General features: G+C 33.2%; 1 protein-coding gene across 1 annotated transcript; it reads right to left on the minus strand.

The window, feature by feature from the left end:
* Positions 1–3,206: 3,206 nt before the first annotated feature.
* LOC132754102 (coiled-coil domain-containing protein 125-like) lies at positions 3,207–21,052 on the minus strand (the record flags this gene model as incomplete). Its single annotated transcript, XM_060744700.1, has 9 exons — positions 3,207–5,633; positions 6,636–6,715; positions 8,737–8,944; positions 9,603–9,710; positions 10,376–10,494; positions 10,696–10,778; positions 14,348–14,514; positions 19,986–20,057; positions 20,933–21,052. Coding segments are annotated over 9 exons (1,083 nt in total), but the record flags the coding sequence as incomplete, so codon positions are not given.
* Between the last annotated feature and the right edge of the window lie 29 nt (positions 21,053–21,081).

Raw genomic sequence — 21,081 nt, forward strand, 5'->3', positions numbered from 1 at the left:
ACAATTATTCATGCAAATTTTGACCTTAAAAACTTGGCAATGTTGCATACCAAATATCTAGCCCTTGTGGTTTTGGAGAGGAAAAGTTTAAAGATTTTAATTTTTGTTGCCATTGCAAGTCTGCATGGAATAGAATTCTTTAAACAATTTTGAAACCGTTTCATGCTAGGAACAATCCAGCTTAGTTTTAACAATATTGGTACCATGGTTTAGGAGGAGATGTTTTTTTCAAACAAAATTTTATGACAGACGATGCACAACAGCACATAGTCTAACCACAATATCTCACCAAGAGGACAATGTGCTCAAGTGAGCTAATACTATAACAAGAGGGCCATGATGGCCCTGAGGTCACTCATCTGTATGTAGGACCCCGAAGCGGGGCCAGTTTAAACCCCAGGGCTTTTATTTGATCAAACTTGGAAGACACTCATTAGAAGACGTTTCACAATAATAAGTTTTTACTACACACATGTAATGAAAAACAATGATCTCACCCGCTCCCCCTCCCCCCCCCCCCCCTGCAGGGCCAATTTTCACCCAAGGGCTTTTATTTGAACCAACCTTGTAGACATACATAAGAAGATATTTCATGCTAAACATCTAAGCTCTAGCTCATTGGGTTTTTTAAAAGAAGATTTTTAAGTTTTTACTACACACATATAGTTAAAAACAATGACACCCCCGGGGCGGGCCAGTTTTGACCCCAGGGCTTTAATTTGAACAAACTTTGTAGACGTTTACCAGAAGATGTTTCATGCGTAATATCTAAACTCTAGCCATTTAGGTTTTTTCAAAGAAGATTATTTAAGTTTTTACTATATGCATATAGGGAAAATCAAGACCCCCCGGGGCGGGGCCAATTTTGACCCCAGGAATTTAATTTGAACAAACTTTGTAGCGCTCACTAGAAGATGTTTCATGCTTAATATCTAAACTCTAGCTATTTGGGTTTTTTCAAAAGAGATTATTTAAGTTTTTGCTTTACACATATAAGGAAAATCAATGACCCCGGGAATTTTGACCCCAGGGCTTTTATTTGAACAAACTTGGTAGACACCCATTAGAAGATGTTTCATGCTGAATATCTTAGCTCTAGCTCTTTGAGTTCTTTCACAGAAGATTTTGTAAGTTTTTACTATATGCATATAGGGAAAATCAATGACCCCCTGGGGCGCAGCCAATTTTGACCCCAGGGCTTTTATTTGAACAAACTTGGAACACACTCAATAGAAGATGTTTCATGCTGAATGTCTTGGCTCTAGCTCTTTGGGTTCTTTAAAAGAAGAATTTTTAAGTTTTTACTATATGCATATAGGGAAAATCAATGACCCCCTGGGGCGGGGCCAATTTTGACCCCAGGGATTTTATTTGAACAAAATTGGTAGACACTCACTAGAAGATGTTTCATGCTTAATATCTAAACTCTAGCTATTTGGTTTTCTTCAAAGAAGATTATTTAAGTTTTTGCTATACACATATAAGGAAAATCAATAGAAGATGTTTCATGCTGAATATCTTAGCTCTAGCTCTTTGGGTTCTTTAAAAGAAGAATTTTTAAGTTTTTACTATATGCATATAGGGAAAATCAATGACCCCCTGGGATGGGGCCAATTTTGACCCCCGGGATTTTATTTGAACAAACTTGGTAGACACTCACTAGAAGATGTTTCATGCCAAATATCTAAGCTCTAGCTCTTAGGGTTTTTTAAAAGAAGATATTTAAAGTTTTTTCTTTCGGTTGCCATGGCAACCAGAGTTCTAGATGGAATTAAATTCTTTGAACAATCTTTAAAGGTGACCACCAAAGGAACATTCCTGTGAAGTTTGGATGAAATTGGCTTAGTGGTTTATGAGGAGATGTCATTTAAAGTAAAAGTTTACGGACGGACGACGGCCGGACGCCGGACGAAAAGCGATCACAAAAGCTCACCCTGTCACTTTGTGACAGGTGAGCTAAAAATGCATATGCCAATTTATAAGCTGATTTATCAGTAAAAAAACTTGTACTCAAACTTCCAAGTGGATAAAACAAACAAAGGAAATCATTTCCCCCTTTTTCTAATTTATTCAGCAAACTAACATATTGCATACTTGTATGTACAATTTTTTACATATATATTAAAAATTACATAATGTTTGGCACAAACATGTAAAATAGTGAAAATTAGAACAACAACCATGTATTACCTCCCTTTTTGTCATGGTAAATCAACCTAAATTAATCACCTCCCTTTTTGTCATGGTAAATCAATAAACTAATCAATCAGCCAGCTAACTAATTAGTCAATTATTCAGTCAATCAATCAATTAATTAATCAATTAATAATATTATTTCAGAATTAAGCTGTTTTTGTGTGTAAATAAAAGCAATTTTAATTACATGCATATAAATCTGAGTTTCCAATGCCCTTTATTATAAATTATACACCAAAATCTGTAAATTTACGTGAAAGTTTTGCTATAGATCTGAGTTACCTACCTGGTATGGCACAACTGTACATGGCAAAAAAAAGGTTGTATGTACACCAAGAGAAAAAACTTGTAACTGGCAACATCATAATTATCATTTGACCAAAACACCTATCATGATTTCAAAAGGTTTAAACCAGTGGTTTTGCTCACTTTATTTGAAAGAGGACTTAGCCTCTTGATTTTGGGAAAAAAATATCGCTCAAATTGCTAATTTGGAGAGAAAAAAGCTGTTGAGTTCAGACTTTTGGGAAAACTGCAAGACTGTTAAGAAAATTTCAATTGTGAAGAGGTCTTTTAATGACCTCATTTATATAAGGTGAAAAATCACTGAGAACATGTTTCCTTTTTTTACAGATATACACAATGGTATAAAGAGAAGCAAAAAAACACTCTTTGATCTTAAAATTCATGGTTCATTTAGAGGCCAGTATCAAAACTGAAATATGTAAAATCTGCTTTAAAGCTGCATGCCTCCAGATTAGCCAAAATATTTCAAGAAAATCAAATTTGACAAAAATGTACTGAGATTTTAAGAAAAGTATAAAAATTCAAGATAATAGTAATAATTTCCATGTTATTTGCAATAAATGACCTATTTTGCAGTATTTTACAATGTATTTGTACTTTGTTACTAATGCAGTACGGGCAATTTTTGCACTTTTTTGGTAATTCACATTGGTTGTAATTGCCATTTGCAATGTGTAAATTATTTTCTTTGTTGTTTTTCGTAATTTTTTTTTTGTTCACTTCACATTATTTTACTTTCTAATACATTTTCAAATTTTTTGAAAAATTAGCAGGAATCTGGAAGCGTGCTTCTTTAACATTAAGAAAGGCTTAGCTATAAGTTTTTAACAGTTTAACACCTAAGTTATAATCCTTACCATATTAACAAACATTCATATGTACATATATGGTCACCCAATTTGTTTTATCAACACAATTTTATGTCTACGAATATTTATAGAATTGTTAACAGATAAAATTTCTATAACAATAAATTAACTTATAGCAATACATAAATTCTCCATGGCAACTACATGTAACATTAATTAAGTAGATATATTCACAACATAAACTATTACCTTTTTCATGAAATTTTCAATGACATATATATATGAGCCGCAACATGACAAAACCAACATAATGGGTTTGCGACCAGCATGGATCCAGACCAGCCTGCCCATCCGCGCAGTCTGATCAGGATCCATGCTGTTCGCTATCCGTTTCTCTACTTGTTATAGAGTTTGTTAGTGAACAACATGGATCCTGATCAGACTGCCCGGATGCGCAGGCTGGTCTGGATTCATGCTGGTCGCAAAACCATTATGTTGGTTTTGTCATGACGCGGCTCATATATGGTACAAATAAGCCTTAATCAAGAAACTAAAAGCCACATTAAATGAAGCTCAGGACCACCATTAGTATTACAAAACCAAAATATCCAAAATTTAAAAATCACCTTTACAAAAGCTAATTCATTTGTTGTTTCTATGAACTTAACCTTTGGTTTAAAACATAAACTAGGTTAAGGTCTTTGTAGATAAAAGGTCAAGGTAACCAAGTCCACAATTTATCAGAACACAAGTAGTAAAATTAAAAATTGACCAAATGCTGTACATATTTACACATAAATACAAAATGGTATATGCTACATACAAAATGGAAGACACAATCAATCAACATGGATTCATTATCTAAATCAATATAAAACTAATACTGTTTTCTCAAAATATCAATAAAATGGAAAGGCACTTTTAAGTATTAAGGCTGAATTGAACTTTGTAAATATTTCATAAAATGAGGTAAACTTCAGACACGATAAAAAAAATCCATGTATCAATCGTAACAAAGCAACAAATACCCATAATAAATTTAAACATGGCAAGAAAAAACAACGCTTACTGGTAAATCTTTAAGTAAACATTCCACTCATTATATTTATGAAAAAATATATCTCAGACAAAATCATACACCTTCATATCAACATACATTGTATGCTGGGATTCCATATTGGGACTAAGAGATTTACATGGAAATCATGTACATGTACATAACAATAAAAAGTCAGGTATATTTACTATCAATGGCATGTAAAATTGCTTTTATATCATGCGTAAACTTATTACAGTCATGTAAATGAGCAATTATTGCATCATGTGTAAATTTATAAAATGTAATGAAAACTTTGCTATTTCAGTAGCATAAACATGCTATTATAATCATGTACAGTAGCCATTATATAAAAATATGTCAACATACACTTGTAAATTGTAATAGCATACACATTTAAAATCACATCTTTTATATCTATGTAGAATATGCCATAATATTCATAAAAACATGATTTTTATTGATAAATCTTTTTATCATATCCTTGTAAAATGTTCTTGTAAACATTTGCTTACATATTCTGGTCATGTACATTATGTTCTTGTAAGCTGCCATATGATCACATGACATGTTCACAAAAACTTTTAATGTTCACATAAAACCTATTATATGTTCACATAAAAACTTTGTGTTCACACAAATTGCTATAATTAAGTTGTAATTGCTTGCTTTATGTTCATATAACCATGGTTCATGTTCACATAAATTGCTATATGTTCTTACAGCTTGTTGTATGTTCACATAACTATGGTTTATGTTCACATAAATTGACCAATGTTTACATACACTTGCTTTATGTACACATAAACTTACTATAAATGTATGGTCAAATAAACCCACTTTGTGTTCACATAAATGTGTTTACCTTATACTATTAAAACACATTTTGTAAACCTGCTGTATCTTCACATATTAGTTTTACATTCTAGCTAATATGTTCACATAAACCTATTGTTTGTTCGCATGTTTACATAAACCTAAAAGGTATCAGTTGTTATAAACCTTCTATATGTATAAATAAACCTGCTATATGTTCATGTAAACCTGCTATATGTTCATGTAAACCTGCTTTATGTTCATGTAAACCTGCTTTATGTTCATGTAAACCTGCTTTATGTTCATGTAAACCTGCTTTATGTTCATGTAAACACATCTGAACTTTCTTTTTCATAGTGGGAGAGTTTCTCTTCCAAAACTTTCACTCTATCTGCAAGAATCTGTGCAGCAAGCTTTTGATGTGCTAATACTTCCTTCTTCTCGTTTAACTGAAAAAAGAGTTTGGACTTTAAAAATATGGCTATGATAATTACCTAAATTTAAGGGATTTTAATAATGAATATAACAATGACCATTCCACAGCTGACTTGACTTTTCATTGGTATATATATATGTCTGTAAGTTTTCCTACAAGCACTTACAAGAGTAATGAACAAATTATCGAAAGTAACTCAAATTTATCTTTTTGCGTTATTTAGCACGTAAAAACTTTTCTTATACGACAAAAAATACAGAATACTGGCATGCGAGTAGTTCCCATACAAAAATCTTAGTTATTTAAAAACTATAGATTAATTTGATCACTCACCAAAGAAATTATTGTACCACATCAGTATTCTGCTCGTCACACAAATCATGCAAATCCCAATATGTTCTTAATATAGAATAACTTTTGTTACGAGGCCTAATATTGTTTTCGTATGGGAACTGCTTGCATGCCTGTAATGCTAATTGCTGACAATGTAATCTTACTTTTGGATTTGGGATTTTCTCATGAAAATATATAATAAAGCTTACCTAAAATTATTCTATTTGTGTTTATCAATACACTATATCTCTTCCATCATTTGACTAATATTCACTGTAAATATTTTAATTTATTGATAGTTTAACAATCAGTAAAATTTATTCGGATATGTTATTACTCCTCAAATGTCTAATACGACACGTTGACGGTAGTGGGGTTTGTAGTTTTCACTCCAGTTCACAGCAGTAAGCCACATTAATTTACCAGAACACAGTTCAGCCACTGCATCGTTCCTGGACGGGCTGTCAAGCAGTTTACCAGTACTAGTTGCTTTTATTTTCGCAAAGAACTGATTTCTGCAGTACATGCCAGTGCAGAAGTACAGTGCAAATGACCATAGAAAGGATTTTAATGATCCTGCGCCAACTGGGAATCAAACCTGGTTTGCCAGATTAACAGTCCAATGCTCTACCTATTGAGCTAACTGGACAAGTTGACTGTTAATAATGAAATATATATCTACCATTTCTGTAAGGTAGGTGATCAACTCATATTCTGACATGGCCGGGCCAGGTACCATACTAGATACATCATCTGCTATCTCTGTAATACAAGACCACTCATTATTCTTGTACGGTTTGAATGAGCACATGTTAAAATAAGAATTTAGTTTATACGCATTTATTTTAGTTTGATTGTGGTTGACGCCATAAGCTTATTGAAATACTCTCAAATCAGTTCCTGGAACCATCCAGTACTAAGCAATGACTGTAAAGTTTCTTGTTCAAGGAAACAACGGCTTGACCCTGACTGGGTTTGAATCCATGCACCAAGCAATCCTTAGATTACAAGTCTGACGCGTTAACCACTCAGCCACACTGCCACTCAAATATAAAATAAGCATTTCAAGCAAAACTGAGACTAAGACTTATTAATAATGCTAGATATTATGTTCACACTTTTTGTGTTAACTCCCTTTGTTTTGCTAAATTTTCATAATACTCTTGTCCTATTGGGAACTGAAACTTCTTATAGTTTGTTTTTAAGGTTTTATTTTTATGATGAGGTATGGAAAGATTGCACAGATAAGAAGCTGACCTTTTAGCAGATGTCAAACAAACTTCTTTATCAAAAGGTCAAAGGTTTTTCATATATTTGTATACATTTATCAAATGAACAATCACACAATTATAAAATATTGCTATTACTTTATTTCATAACACTTTTATGTTGAATTATAGTGTTTTTGTTGTTTTTTTCTCAATCATAAATTTAGAGTTTTCTCTCTAAAAGTGACATTATGCTTATTTTTTCATTGTCAAGTTTAGCTGAATTGACTATTTATTTCACTAATTATATCTAAACATTGACTGTTATAATGGCGATTTGGCAACAGTTGATATTGGAAAATATATAAACTATAAATTTGCCTTAAACACCAAAAGACTGCCCCACTCTTTTTGTGTCGCCTCTACGGAGTAGTGGCGACATATAGGGATCACTTCTCCGTCGTCTGTCTGTCCGTCTGTCCGTCTGTCCGTCTGTCTGTCTGTCTGTCTGTCTGTCCGTCCGTCCGTCACAAAACTTGTCCGGACTACTCCTCATAAACTACTGGTGCAATTTCATCCAAACTTTACAGAAATGATCAGTACCAAGTCTAGTTGTGCATATTGTCAGGATTTTCCGGTTCAATGATTTTTGTCAGAGTTATGGCCCTTTAATAATTTTTAATTTTAAAGTTTGTCCGGACTACTTCTCTTATACCACTAATGCAATTTCAATGAAACTTTACAGGATTGATCTGTAGCTCAAGTCCTTGCGCATATTGCACGGGTTTTCCGGTTGAATGATTTTTGGCCGAGTTATGGCCCTTTGATAAAAAGGTTTCTTTTTCTGTGTGTTGCCAGATACACAAAAGCTTGTCCGGACTACTCCTCATAAACTACTGGTGCAATTTCATCCAAACTTTACAGGAATGATCAGTACCAAGTCTAGTTGTGCATATTGTCAGCATTTTCCGGGTTCAATGATTTTTGTTTGAGTTATGGCCCTTTAATAATTTTTATTTTTAAAGTTTGTCCAGACTACTTCTCTTATACCACTTATGCAATTTCAATGAAACTTTACAGGATTGATCTGTAGCTGAAGTCCTTGCGCATATTGCACGGGTTTTCCGGTTGAACGATTTTTGGCTGAGTTATGGCCCTTTGATAAAAAGGTGTTTTTTTCTGTGTGTTGCCAGATACGCAAAAGCTTGTCCGGACTACTCCTCATAAACTACTGGTGCAATTTTATCCAAACTTTACAGGGATGATCAGTACAAAGTTGTTAGTCTAGTTGTGCACTGTCCGTCTGTCTGTCCGTCTGTCACAAAATTTGTCCCAACATGAAATTGGCCATCATGAGGCGACACATGTGATTACTGATCGCTCTTTTTGTAAACTGAACGTTCCAAACCATTTTTTGTTTATTTTCTTGGGTCACATGGATTATTGTTTAATTATTTTTGCATAGTAAAATATGAGACTGATTACAATTATGGCAAAATGTAAAGTTACTTGTACTTTTACCAATGCATTCACCATTTACACAATGGGCATAATGTCACTTTAAAAACAACATACCTTCATCATTTAGACTACCAATCAGCCATTTGAGGGCAAGTTTAGCCTTAGAGGTTCCAGATAAGTTTCCTGTACTGCCCTTTCCTGAACTTATATTAGCTAACTGTAGTGTTAGAGATTTATTCCTCTGTAACTGTTCCTCAAAAGCTTTCCGGTAAGCATCTACTGTGTGATAAGCCTCGTCTCTACGACTCTTGTACAGCAGTAACTAAATATAAAACAGCAAATTGTCATAACATTTCATGAACACAAACTTTATTCATTGTCATATATCATTACCTCTTGATTATAAAATATGTGTGACACATAGTTTACTTTATTTGTGACATTGAGTAGGTTTAGATATTTCGATCTGAAACAAAAATACATCTCAGATATTTTTCCTTGCATATTCTACTATATTTCAAATGGTTTACCTCAATAGATTAATTTTTCACATTTCATTGATTTCCTTTTTTTCTTACACCAGGAATTGGTTATTGTAATCAAACTTTGTACATGTATATAGCAAACTTATGTGGAGACTTCCCTTAGGATCGATTTTGGACCCCGTTTTTGTTCACTTCATCCTAGACACCCAGTATCATTTTAAAAAGCACCAAAATGCAACATGTTTAAGGCACAAGCCTCATCTGGCACCACCAACCCTAAATGAGATTTCCAGCATGGGTAAACTAACTGAAAACACCAGTCTGATATGCAAGAACAGAACTATTCTCCTGTGGCAATTGTTAACTTTACTAATACATTTATAAATCAATTGGAATCACTGACACAAGGTTTACAGTTGCAGAATGTTTTCAGAGGAAATCTTTATGATAGATCTTTTTTATTTGATCATATGAAGTTTGACTCTAAAATCTTACCTCCTCTTTCATTTTGACAATTTCTTTCTTCAGATTAGCAGCAGCATGGGCACAGGTACATGGATCAGGTGTTGATATTCTACACCTACATGCTCCTAGCACCGCAAGCTGTAAATAATCATTCATATACATGTAATCATAACTTAGTAATCATAACTTACAATACCTGAACAAATCTCATTACACTTAATTCATGTATATAAATGTATGATTACACAAGCAAAAAGGAACAAAAAAATTAACTGTAGTCTACAAATATATCCCACTAAAAAAATATATTTAAATGAATGCCATGCCCCCCAGGGAATGACCTTGACCTTTTTGACACACTGACCTCCAATTGGCTCATCAAGGTGCATGCACCTGTGAAGTTTGGAGGCTGTATAGAAAAAAAGGACTTTTTGTTAAGGTTAAAATTTTGTGATATACAGACAAATAAACAGACAGAGTAAAAACATTGTGTCCTTAAATTATGCCCACAACCGATTGATAAGAGAAAAATACTTCAGTATAAGCAGTTTAAACAAAACATGACTTCATAAGCTTGAATGACAATTTCAGATCAAACATTGCTCAGAATTCTATTTCTTATTCTTTGAACATACATAAATAACTTTTTACTAACTTGAAAAAAAACCCACCAACAACAACAACCCAACAATCATTTTTATTTATAAATTTTAGTTGTACATCTCATTCAAAAATATATGACTGGAATATCAAGGGAGACAATCAGAAAAAACATGTTGGGGTTAAGTTTGTTCTATAATTACCTCAGTAGTTGAGAACGAGCAGTAATTCTCCTCAGAAGACACACTCCTGGTCTTCTCATATTTCGCCCGCTCTTGTATGTCTAACAATGCCAGAAGTTCATCATTCTCCCTGTCCACAGCTTTAGATAACACACAAAAAAATAAAATAAAATAAAAAAATTTTCACAGCCACTTAAAAATATCAAGTTTCATATTGAGAAAATGACAACTGTAGAACTCCATTAATAAAATCATTTCATGTATTGAAACAACTTGGCAAATGAGGAAATAATGTTTGGAATATTAAAATTTGTATTCAGATAAACCATAATGTATCATACCCATTTTCTGAGCTGTTATTTTCCTGAGGTCTTCTGTTCTTGACTCTAAAGTATTCATTAAAGCTTTGTTCTCTTGACACATTCTGTAGTTATAAATAATAGGTTATATGACATAAGGAAAAGGAATGTGATTTTTTTTCCATTTCATTGATCTTACATGACATCAGGAGTATGTATTCTTTAGAAACAAGATATGTTTGTAAAACATGCATGCCCCCCTATCCGCAGCCAATTAGTCATTTGGTCAGGTTACTATGTGTCCTTGACCTTTGACCCCTAGACCCCAAAATCAATAGGGGTCATCTACTGGTCATGAGTTATCACCATACCAAGTTTAAAGTTCCTAGGCCTGAGTTTTCTTTAGTTATTGATCAGAAACCGTTTATACCTACAAGGTCAATAAGACCTTGAACTTTGACCCCAAAGTCAATAGGGGCCATCTACTGGTCATGAACAATCATCATACTAAGTTTGAAGTTCCTAGGCATAATTGTTCTTTAAGCCATTTGGTCTACGGATGGACAGACAGAAAAATGGAAAGCAATATACCCCCACTAATGAGCATAACTAACCACTGAACAGCATTTTAATGTGTCCCTTTTTAAGATACGGAAAGAGCAGCAGTTCAAAATTAAAATGTTTATTGTACAATCAGGTAACCAACCCATATACAAATCTTTAAATAAAAACAACATCCATAAAAATTACATGCATGTGAAGCAAAAGCATAATGTAATGTCTGGTATCTCCTGTTTAAAGGCTTTATCCATACAATATACATGTAAACCATATCCCAGTTTTTGTAGATTTTGTACTCATTTATCTACATTGTGACTATAAAACTGACTTCAATAGAATATGCAAGTATCATATATGCCTTAGTATAATATATTATAGTTATAAGCTAGAAAATATTAAAGAGATATACAATATATCTAGTGATGACATAGAGGTTATATTGCAGGATATAATTTTAAATTATTAACAGATATTAGAAATCTATAAACGGTAGATGAATTCTATAGACAGGGCAGGCATCTAAAATATTTTGAGAGTCATTCGTCCTAGGACGAGTAGTTACTAAATCCAATGTGCAGACAACATTTTTCTATTCATTCTGCATCAAATACTCCTTAATTCTACTAGTAATTACCAGTGGATGAGTGGAATTTTCGATCTCTGCAGGGGTTTAAAAGATACTGTCTCTTACTAAAAATAAAATATCATGATTTTTGAATGTGCTTAGATATGTGGCTTGTATGATTGCCTATTGGATGTAAACCAAAGTTGTATAAACCATGCCCTCAGCCTGCTGGCCGCAAGGGATTTGACACTTGCGTCCAGCACAGACTTAAATAGCTGGTGAGCATTGTGTGCACTGTCCACTGCCCAGTCAGTCCTTATACGGAATATCCCCAATAATATGGTTTTGGCCAGGTTGAAAGACGGACAAATCCATTAAAGATATCAAGTGTGATAAGAATTAAAATGGCTAAAAATTTCAAATGAAGCAAAAAGCTGCGTCAGATTAAAGCAATGAAACCTAATCCTACATGCAAATAAACCTTTGAATCAATCTATGTTTCACCACATAGCAATATATGAAAAACATGAGCACTTGTGTCGTTTTACGCTTGTCTGTTTAAATTACCATTATTGACAAATATTCTAAGTAAATTCTGTAATTAAGTTAAACAAGAGGGCCATGATGGCCCTGAAGTCGCTCACCTGTATATAGGCCCCCGGAACGGGGCCAGTTTAAGCCCCAAGGGCTTTTATTTCAACAAACTTGGTAGACACCCATTAGAAGATGTTTCATGCTAAACATCTAAGGTCTAGCTGGTCAAGTTTTTCTTTACACATATAGTTAAAAACAATGACACACCTGGGGCAGGGCCAGTTTTGACCCAAGGGCTTTTATTTGAACAAACTTTGTGGACACTTACTAGAAAATGTTTCATGCTTAATATCTAAACTCTAGCTCTTTGGGTTTTTTCAAAGAAGATTTTTAAGTTTTTGCTATACACATATAAGGAAAATCAATGTCCCCCGGGGCGGGGCCAATTTTGACCCCAGGGCTTTTATTTGAACAAACTTTGTAGACACTCACTAGAAGATGCTTCGTTTAATATCTAAACTTTAGCTATTTGAGTTTTTTCACAGAAGATTTTTTAAGTTTTTGTTATACACATAAAAGGAAAATGAATGACCCCCGGGGCGGGGCCAATTTTGACCCCAGGGCTTTTATTTGAACAAACTTTGTAGACACTCACTAGAAGATGCTTCGTTTAATATCTAAACTTTAGCTATTTGAGTTTTTTCACAGAAGATTTTTTAAGTTTTTGTTATACACATAAAAGGAAAATGAATGACCCCCGGGGCGGGGCCAATTTTGACCCCAGGGCTTTTATTACAACAAACTTGGTAGACACTCACTAGAAGATGTTTCATGCTTAGTATCTTAACTCTAGCTATTTGTTTTTTTAAAGAAGATTTTTTAAGTTTTTGCTATACACATATAAGGAAAATCAATGATCCCTGGGGCGGGGCCAATTTTGACCCCAGGGCTCTTATTTGAACAAACTTGGTAGACATCCATTAGAACATGTTTCATGCTAAATATCTTAGCTCTAGCTCTTTGGGTTCTTTAAAAGAGAATTTTTTAAGTTTTTACTATATGCATATAGGGAAAATCAATGACCCCCTGGGGTGGGGCCAATTTTGACCCCAGGGCTTTTATTTGAAAAAACTTGGTAGACACCCATTAGGGGATGTTTCATGCTAAATATCTTAGCTCTAGCTCTTTGGGTTCTTTAAAAGTAGATTTTTTAAGTTTTTACTATATGCATATAGGGAAAATCAATGACCCCCTGGGGCGGGGCCAATTTTGACCCCAGGTTTTTTATTTGAACAAACTTGGTAGACACTCACTAGAAGATGTTTCATGCCAAATATCTAAGCTCTAGCTCTTAGGGTTGTTTAAAAGAAGATATTTAAAGGTTTTTCTTTTGGTTGCCATGGCAACCAGAGTTCTGCATGGAATAAAATTCTTTGAACAATTTTAAAAGGTGACCACCAAAGGAACATTCCTGTGAAGTTTGGATGAAATTGGCTCAGTGGTTTATGAGGAGATGTCATTTAAAGCAAAAGTTTACGGACGGACGGACGGACGCCGGACGAAAAGCGATCACAAAAGCTCACCCTGTGACAGGTGAGCTAAAAAGGGCATAACTAAAAAGGTACTGTATAGCTTTTCAGAATTATGCCCCTTGTCTAATAACTGCATCATGTCTAGATAAGCAAGTATTCCAAGTTTCATGTTGGTAATTTCTAAAGCATCAAAGTTTTTGCACAATAACATTGATGACAACGACGCAGTGCTCATAATTGCTTAAATTTTTCTGTGAAACAGATTAGCTAGAAATTACTAGAAATTTAAAAAAAAAATGAAAGTCAGATCAAAATTACTTATCACTTTTGTTGCCACATACAAGAAAATATTTATAATTTCATCTTAATTTTTAACTGGGACATTAACTGGGACATTAACTTGACTTTTCTTTAATCTGTACTTATGTTACAAATGTCCTTTTATCAAAGCTAAAACTATCAAATCACTTGTACCAAGCTATCAGTCCCGAGAACTAAATACCTTCTATATTTTTCTACAGGAACAGTTTTAGGTTTACGATCATCTTTCTGTCTGTCCGCCTGTCGTCTTGGCTTTAAAAGTTGCGTTGATAATTCACCAAGATCCTGGTCGGGCTGGACAACAAGGGAGGTAACTCTATCACTACTACCACCACCAGCTACATTAACCTATATACAAAGTGTGAATATAGGGAGCATATACATAAATAAGAACGTGAAGTAAGTTCAGTACTATAACCATGACAATATTGTAATAAGTTTTTATTTTCTATTTCTAAAATGATGTTTATTGATTTTATGTTTATGGAAGTGCAGGTAAAATGGTTGTCCAAAGGGAATTCAAAGAATGTCTCATTTTCAACCTTTAGATGTTCCTGCACTTATAAAAGTTGTTACAGTTGGATAACTCTTTAATGTTGTTGTTTGGTAACAGTAATGTTTATAGCTATTATAGCATAAAATCGGCTATTTTTCCCTCTTTTGCCCATGTTATAACGGGACCAAAACCATGTGTTAACATAGTCACGCGCTCTTGTTATAGCCCGGTTTCACCTATGCGCAATACATACAGGGCCCAGTAAACAAACAAACAAAAAATGACGATTTGGCCTGTTTGCCAAAGAGTCATGCGCTCTTGTTATATTGAAAATTGATACGAGGGCCTCAGTCGCATATTCAAGTAACTATGCCGGAAAAAACGGCGTATAGACATCGGTGCTTATCTTTGTTGTCGCCCTTTCTAAGAAACGGACAGTTGTCAATGTAAACAAATACAGTAGAATCTACCTGTCATTCAGTTTAACACTCCGATTAACTTTCAAAACTAGATAACACAAAATTAATATGAGAATGTTTTTATTTATGTCAATGTTGATAAATGCTCTTTATATTTCTTTGAGAGAATAATGCTTAGTGCCTGATTTTTTGCTTGAAAAAAAACCGATTCTGATGTCACTGATCTTTTTTCTACCGTCAATCTGAAATCATTCTAAGAATTTCTGAGGGTCATGTTTTGTCTTGGGTAGAAGGTAGAGTAACGTAACGGTTTTTTTTCTTGAGATAATAAATCTCCAAAGGCCAAGCTTTGCTAAATCAATTTAAATTCAAAATTTCGTTCGGTTCCGAGAATTTTCCAAGTTGTTGGCCCCGGAAAAATGAAACGCATACGTAAAACATAGAATTGGATAAATACCGTCCAAGCACAAGAATTAAAATGTAATTGTGTTTTGTATAAACTATAGATCACGAATCTGTTTGAAAATTTTATGCTATAATAGCGTCAACGCACGTTTATTTCGTGTTATAAAGTCTGCAGAGTCCCTCGGAACTGTTGGAGCCCTCGCCCTACCGGGCTCGGGCACCAACCGTTCCTCGGGACTCTGCAGACGTTATAACACGGAAAAACGTGCGTTAACCCTATATTGTTTGGTTACAGTAATGTTTATAGCAAACAGTTAATTGCTGATTTGTTACGGAAATGTTTACAGAATGCAGTTCATTGTACTGATTATTCCAAAATATTCATTATTGCTTGGTTACAGGACTGATTACAAGAATATTTAATTGATTTGAGACATTTACTAGGTTACCAAAGTCAATCTTATATATCTATATATCAATTTGAGAAAATTTGTTATACAAAATGTACCTGAAAGTTAAGACAGAAATATCTATTCTTCACTTAAATAGATACAAAACAAAAAAAGAAATAAATAACTGAAAGTAAGGAAATTTTGGGGGAAAATGTGCTGAAATTACCATTTTTCTTCACAAATTTACATTTATATATTGCACTAGCTAAATCATTGTTTACAAAATAAATAAAAAAGAAGTAACACCATCAATGGACTATAACTGTCAAAGGAGCAGCTCAACTTTTCTCAGTATTGGATAGAAAACTACTCATTTTCTTAATAAAGAAATAACTTGAATTACAGGTAACATTGACTTTTGACCAAGAAATGGGCATAGAACTCTTCAAGATGAATCCATATATCAAGCAACCTTGACCTTTAATATTTTGATCCAAAATAACAATGGCAGATTTGACTAAATTTGTAGTTCCTTGGTTATTTATTCACTTTGAATTAGCCAGTTCAATGTCTTTTTATTACAGGACAAGATGACCGTGATATGAAATACAATGTTTGAAGTTCCTTGGTCAATACATCCTGATTAAAATAGCCAGTTTTATATTTTGCATACTAATTCAAGTGACCCTGACCTTTGACCATCTGACCTTAAAATGGATATGGCAGTTACAAATCACCAAGGATCATTTACATACAAAGTTTGAAGTTATTAGGTTAATTCACATTGCTATAATGACCAATTTTATGGTTTTTTATCACAGGACACAGTGACCTTGACCTCTGACATTTTGACCTCAAAATATATATGGGAGGTAGACGTCCTCAAGATATGTCTTCATACAAAGTTTAATGTTCCTTGGTCCAGGCACTTTGCCTTCATGGCCAGTTTGATGTTTTGTTATAACAAATCCCAGTGACCTTGACCTTTAGACCTGACAATGGGTGCGGCTGGTGGAACTCATCAAGGTGCATCCATATATAAAGTTTCAAAGTCATAGTTATATTAGCATTGACATTAATGACCATAAACAAAAAATTAACCAAAATGCAAATATGTGGGTCACGAAAACAGCTCTGCTTTTTCTTTTTAACAAGGAGCTAATAAAATGTCGGAGACATATCAATCACTGAAAAAATATGGTAAAATAAGGAAAATGCTTTAAAGCTAAACTTGTGGTTATAAAGCAGCAACAAAATAATTTCTAAAGCAGCAACAAAATAATTTCTAAGCATTAAGCAAAGTTAATATAAGGGAGATTAACTAATTTTAAGAAAGCTAAATAAAAAAAACTTTGATTTTCTGAACAGGCATTTATGCAAAGATCCGATATAATTTTTACCCAATGTATACATGAAAACAATTGCATGTGCATCAAAGCAATCAGGCATGTCAAAGGTAAAAAAGAAAAAAATTTCACCTTCGAAAAAAAGACAAGTAATATGAAAGAACTGATGTGATAAATGTTAAGTTAAAGGACATTATTCTGGGGATTAGACACTTTTGGAATTACTTTTGGAATATCATAACATAACAGGCACTGTCAGGCACACATAAAGACATGACCAATCCATGTATTATGTGAACATCTTAAAAATGGCACTTCCTTATTGGACACTTCCAGATCAATAAATAATCCAGTGAGATTCTTGTACTAGATTTCAATATTTGGTTACAATCTTAATGTCACAACAAATTATAGAATGTTAGTTTTAAGCTTGGTTACTATACATGTATATACAGATAAATGCTACAATTGAATTTATCTAGTAAATACTAATATTATCATCTACACTATAAAGTTTGTCTTAGTGTTATTTGTTAGTGTTAATAGATCTAATACTCTTTATAACTTTTAGATAGCCATGAGGCAGGTGTAAAAGTAGTATGTTTTAACAAGGAGAATTTCTAAAATGTCAAATACAACTGTATAAGGTACAACACACCATCTCAAATCCCAATGCAGGTCACTTTGTTGTGATTCATCATGAAATCCTTTCTACAGACATTCGCACTGTAGCTCTTGTATGCACTGAAGTTATCAGTTCCTTGCAAAAGTGAAGGCAACTAGTAAACTGGTAAACTGCTTGACAGTCTGCCAAGGAACGATGCAGTGGCTGAACTGTGCTCTGGTAAATTCAATGTGGCTTACTGCCATGATACGGAGTGAAATCTTCCAATCTTCCAATAACACTCATTTCTCAACACATCATACATTATCCATAAAGATTGTTCAGAAACCTTTCATATGACTTCTGTGGTTTTAGCGCCTACTACTTTGAGTACATATCAATACAATGTGAAATTTTCCTACATTTATAAGAACAATGTTAATAACCGCTCTACCTTACCTATCAAATCTGTGTGCCCAGACTTCTTGGCTATCTAGTATTGAGTTTTCTTGTCGCTCAACTTGAAATTGTAACTCACAAATCTCCTGTGACATCATGCAACATGCAATAAAAACAGATGCATTCAATGCCATTAGTATAAACATACAGAAATATCAGGTAGATCTGAGTCAGAAAGACAGGTATTCAAGAAAACTGCTAAAATTTCAATAAATTCATAATTATTTAGAAACAATTAAAAGGATTGTTCTTCAACGCATAATAATACATGTTTTGAGATACAGTTATTTGTATTTTGCACACAAACAAATCTTCAAAATCTTCTTTTTTTCTGTTATCCATATTTGATAAATTATAATCAAATTTTGTAATAATGTCTGCAGCTTCTTAGCATACAGGAAGTGCATGAAACAAACATTCAAAGGTAGCAAGGCACACAGAAACTTGGTGAAATATACATAGACTAATGACAAGACTTATTTTTTTGGCACTTAAGTTTTAATAGTTAAAGGGAGGGAACCCAGCCATTTTCAATAAATTAGACTGTACAAGTAAATTCCCTTTATCATATGTATATCATATTAAAAGGAAGAAAATATTCAACTTCAGCATTATTTATGAAACACAGGATTACACCTCTTGCAAATATTTATAAAAAAAATGAAAAATATAGAAATCTTGACTGGAACTAAATTTTTAGTGTATTATAAATGGAAATGTAGTATCTACATGTAAAAGTGATAAGATGGAAATAAAGGGGCTAAAATAAACCAGGGGCCTGGGCTGGTGTAACATAATACATTACACTTTTCTTCACTTGGACATAATAAGTCACACTGATCACATGTTGACTTTTCAGTTTTTATGGAACCCAATGTGCACATGTGCATACTAAATCCGGCACTGGACATATACTAGCTGAAATCTAAGTCTCTCAGGGATTCAAGCCCACATAAGTAACAGGCAAGTGTTTGACAGCCAACAATAAACACTCATATATAGATGTCCAATTTATAACCCCTATAATTATCTTAAATGTCATGAGTTTAACAGTCAAAGGGAGAGAACACATATATTATATTTGGTATAACATCACACATTTTGCAGTCAAAGGGAGAGAACACATTTAACAAGGCAAATTTTACAGTCAAAGGGAGAGAACACATATAAAATCACAAATTTCAGGACAGTAACAACTCTTTATCTAAAACCAGTATAAAATCTCTAAAATTCCATGTATATGAGTATCATGCTTTTAATGGAAAGCAAAATGAATATTAATACTCATCTTAAGCGTTTTCAGAGATATCACATAACATTTAAATTTAAAAACACTGTAAAGTCTACAGTAACTTTATACAAAACAGACGTAAGAAATGAGCATGCTTTATTCAAGGTTTATATTTGTATGTAATAATGTCAATTTTAATTGGACATTTGTGATAATGATATCATCTATATACAATCTGTATTCAAGTTTATGTCAAATATTAATCACATTGTGTGATGTATTTGGGGAAAACCACATCTCAAAACAGATTCTATCCTTACTAGATAGAGCAGACTTCTTTTTACATACAGTTTTTACAGCATCACATTATGTGTTACATCTTTACAAACATGTTGAAATTTCAGACAATAATACAGTTAATGTTTTGACATTCATTAGAATAGCATTTCATTCAAAACTCACATTACCTGAGACAACTTTAGCGAAGTTTCCTTTGAGGTCCTTTCAGTGAATCTAAGCTGTTTCTGGGCTTCCTCAGCCTACAATATACATGTATTACATTCTTAATCTGCTGGTGGTGACCCACATGCATAGAATTGGGAATTTAAGCAATGTTTTGTTAAAAAATTGGGAAAAAATGCATAACTTAAATTTTGCAGTGATTAAATGAATGCAAAGAATCACTGTCTAGGATGGCATCTTCAAACATTTAAGCACCATAACAGTAAAGAAGCCCTTATTTTCAAAGATTTTAGAATTTGTTATTCAATATTTTTATTTTGTAACTTTCAATTGGGAATATTTTCCTGTGAATTAGGAACTTTATACTATATTCAATTGGGAATATGACCGAATATCGGCTATAAAATAAGACAAAAAATAACCCTACAGTGTAGACCATGTGATCAGTGCAGACCATGATCAGACAGGAGCAGATGTACAGGCTTTTCACTATCCAGTCAATACATTTGTAAACATACCAAAATTGTCCCTAAAAATGATGAATGGTTATATCAAGTATGAAAGATGGACAAGTCCATTTATGATATTTAGGATGGTTAAGGTTAACATATTGAAGCTTGCAAAGCTATATGATGACTAGTAAAAAACGTTTTATAAAGTTCAGTAAAAAAAGTTGCTGTACTATTATACTGATTTTATATACTTACATTCATTTCTGTAGAATTTTCACAAATTTCAGTGTCTTTGCTTTGTAACATACAAGAATGTTATAATCAAAGTACATGTATATAAAATTATATATATGCTATTTATAGTTTGAAAAAATTAGTTTTTTGAATTTTGTTATTAAACATGCTGCACATTTACATAAATACCTGTCTGACCCTTTCACCCTAAAATTTGAAGAAAAAATCTATATTTGACACCAAATACAAATAAAGGTTTATTTTACCTGTTTTCTAAGAATGTCAATGGCTTTGTACTTTGATTCCAGTCTCTGTTCACATGTGTCAAGTTCTGTCTTTAGATCCTCAACTTCCTGTAGAGAAACAAGTTCTATCATTTTATCTAACTATGTTAACATGTGCACAAAAGAGTCAT

This window comes from Ruditapes philippinarum, unplaced genomic scaffold, assembly GCF_026571515.1.
Source record: "Ruditapes philippinarum isolate M1 unplaced genomic scaffold, ASM2657151v2 ctg466_1_1_1_1, whole genome shotgun sequence".
NCBI lineage: Eukaryota > Metazoa > Mollusca > Bivalvia > Venerida > Veneridae > Ruditapes > Ruditapes philippinarum.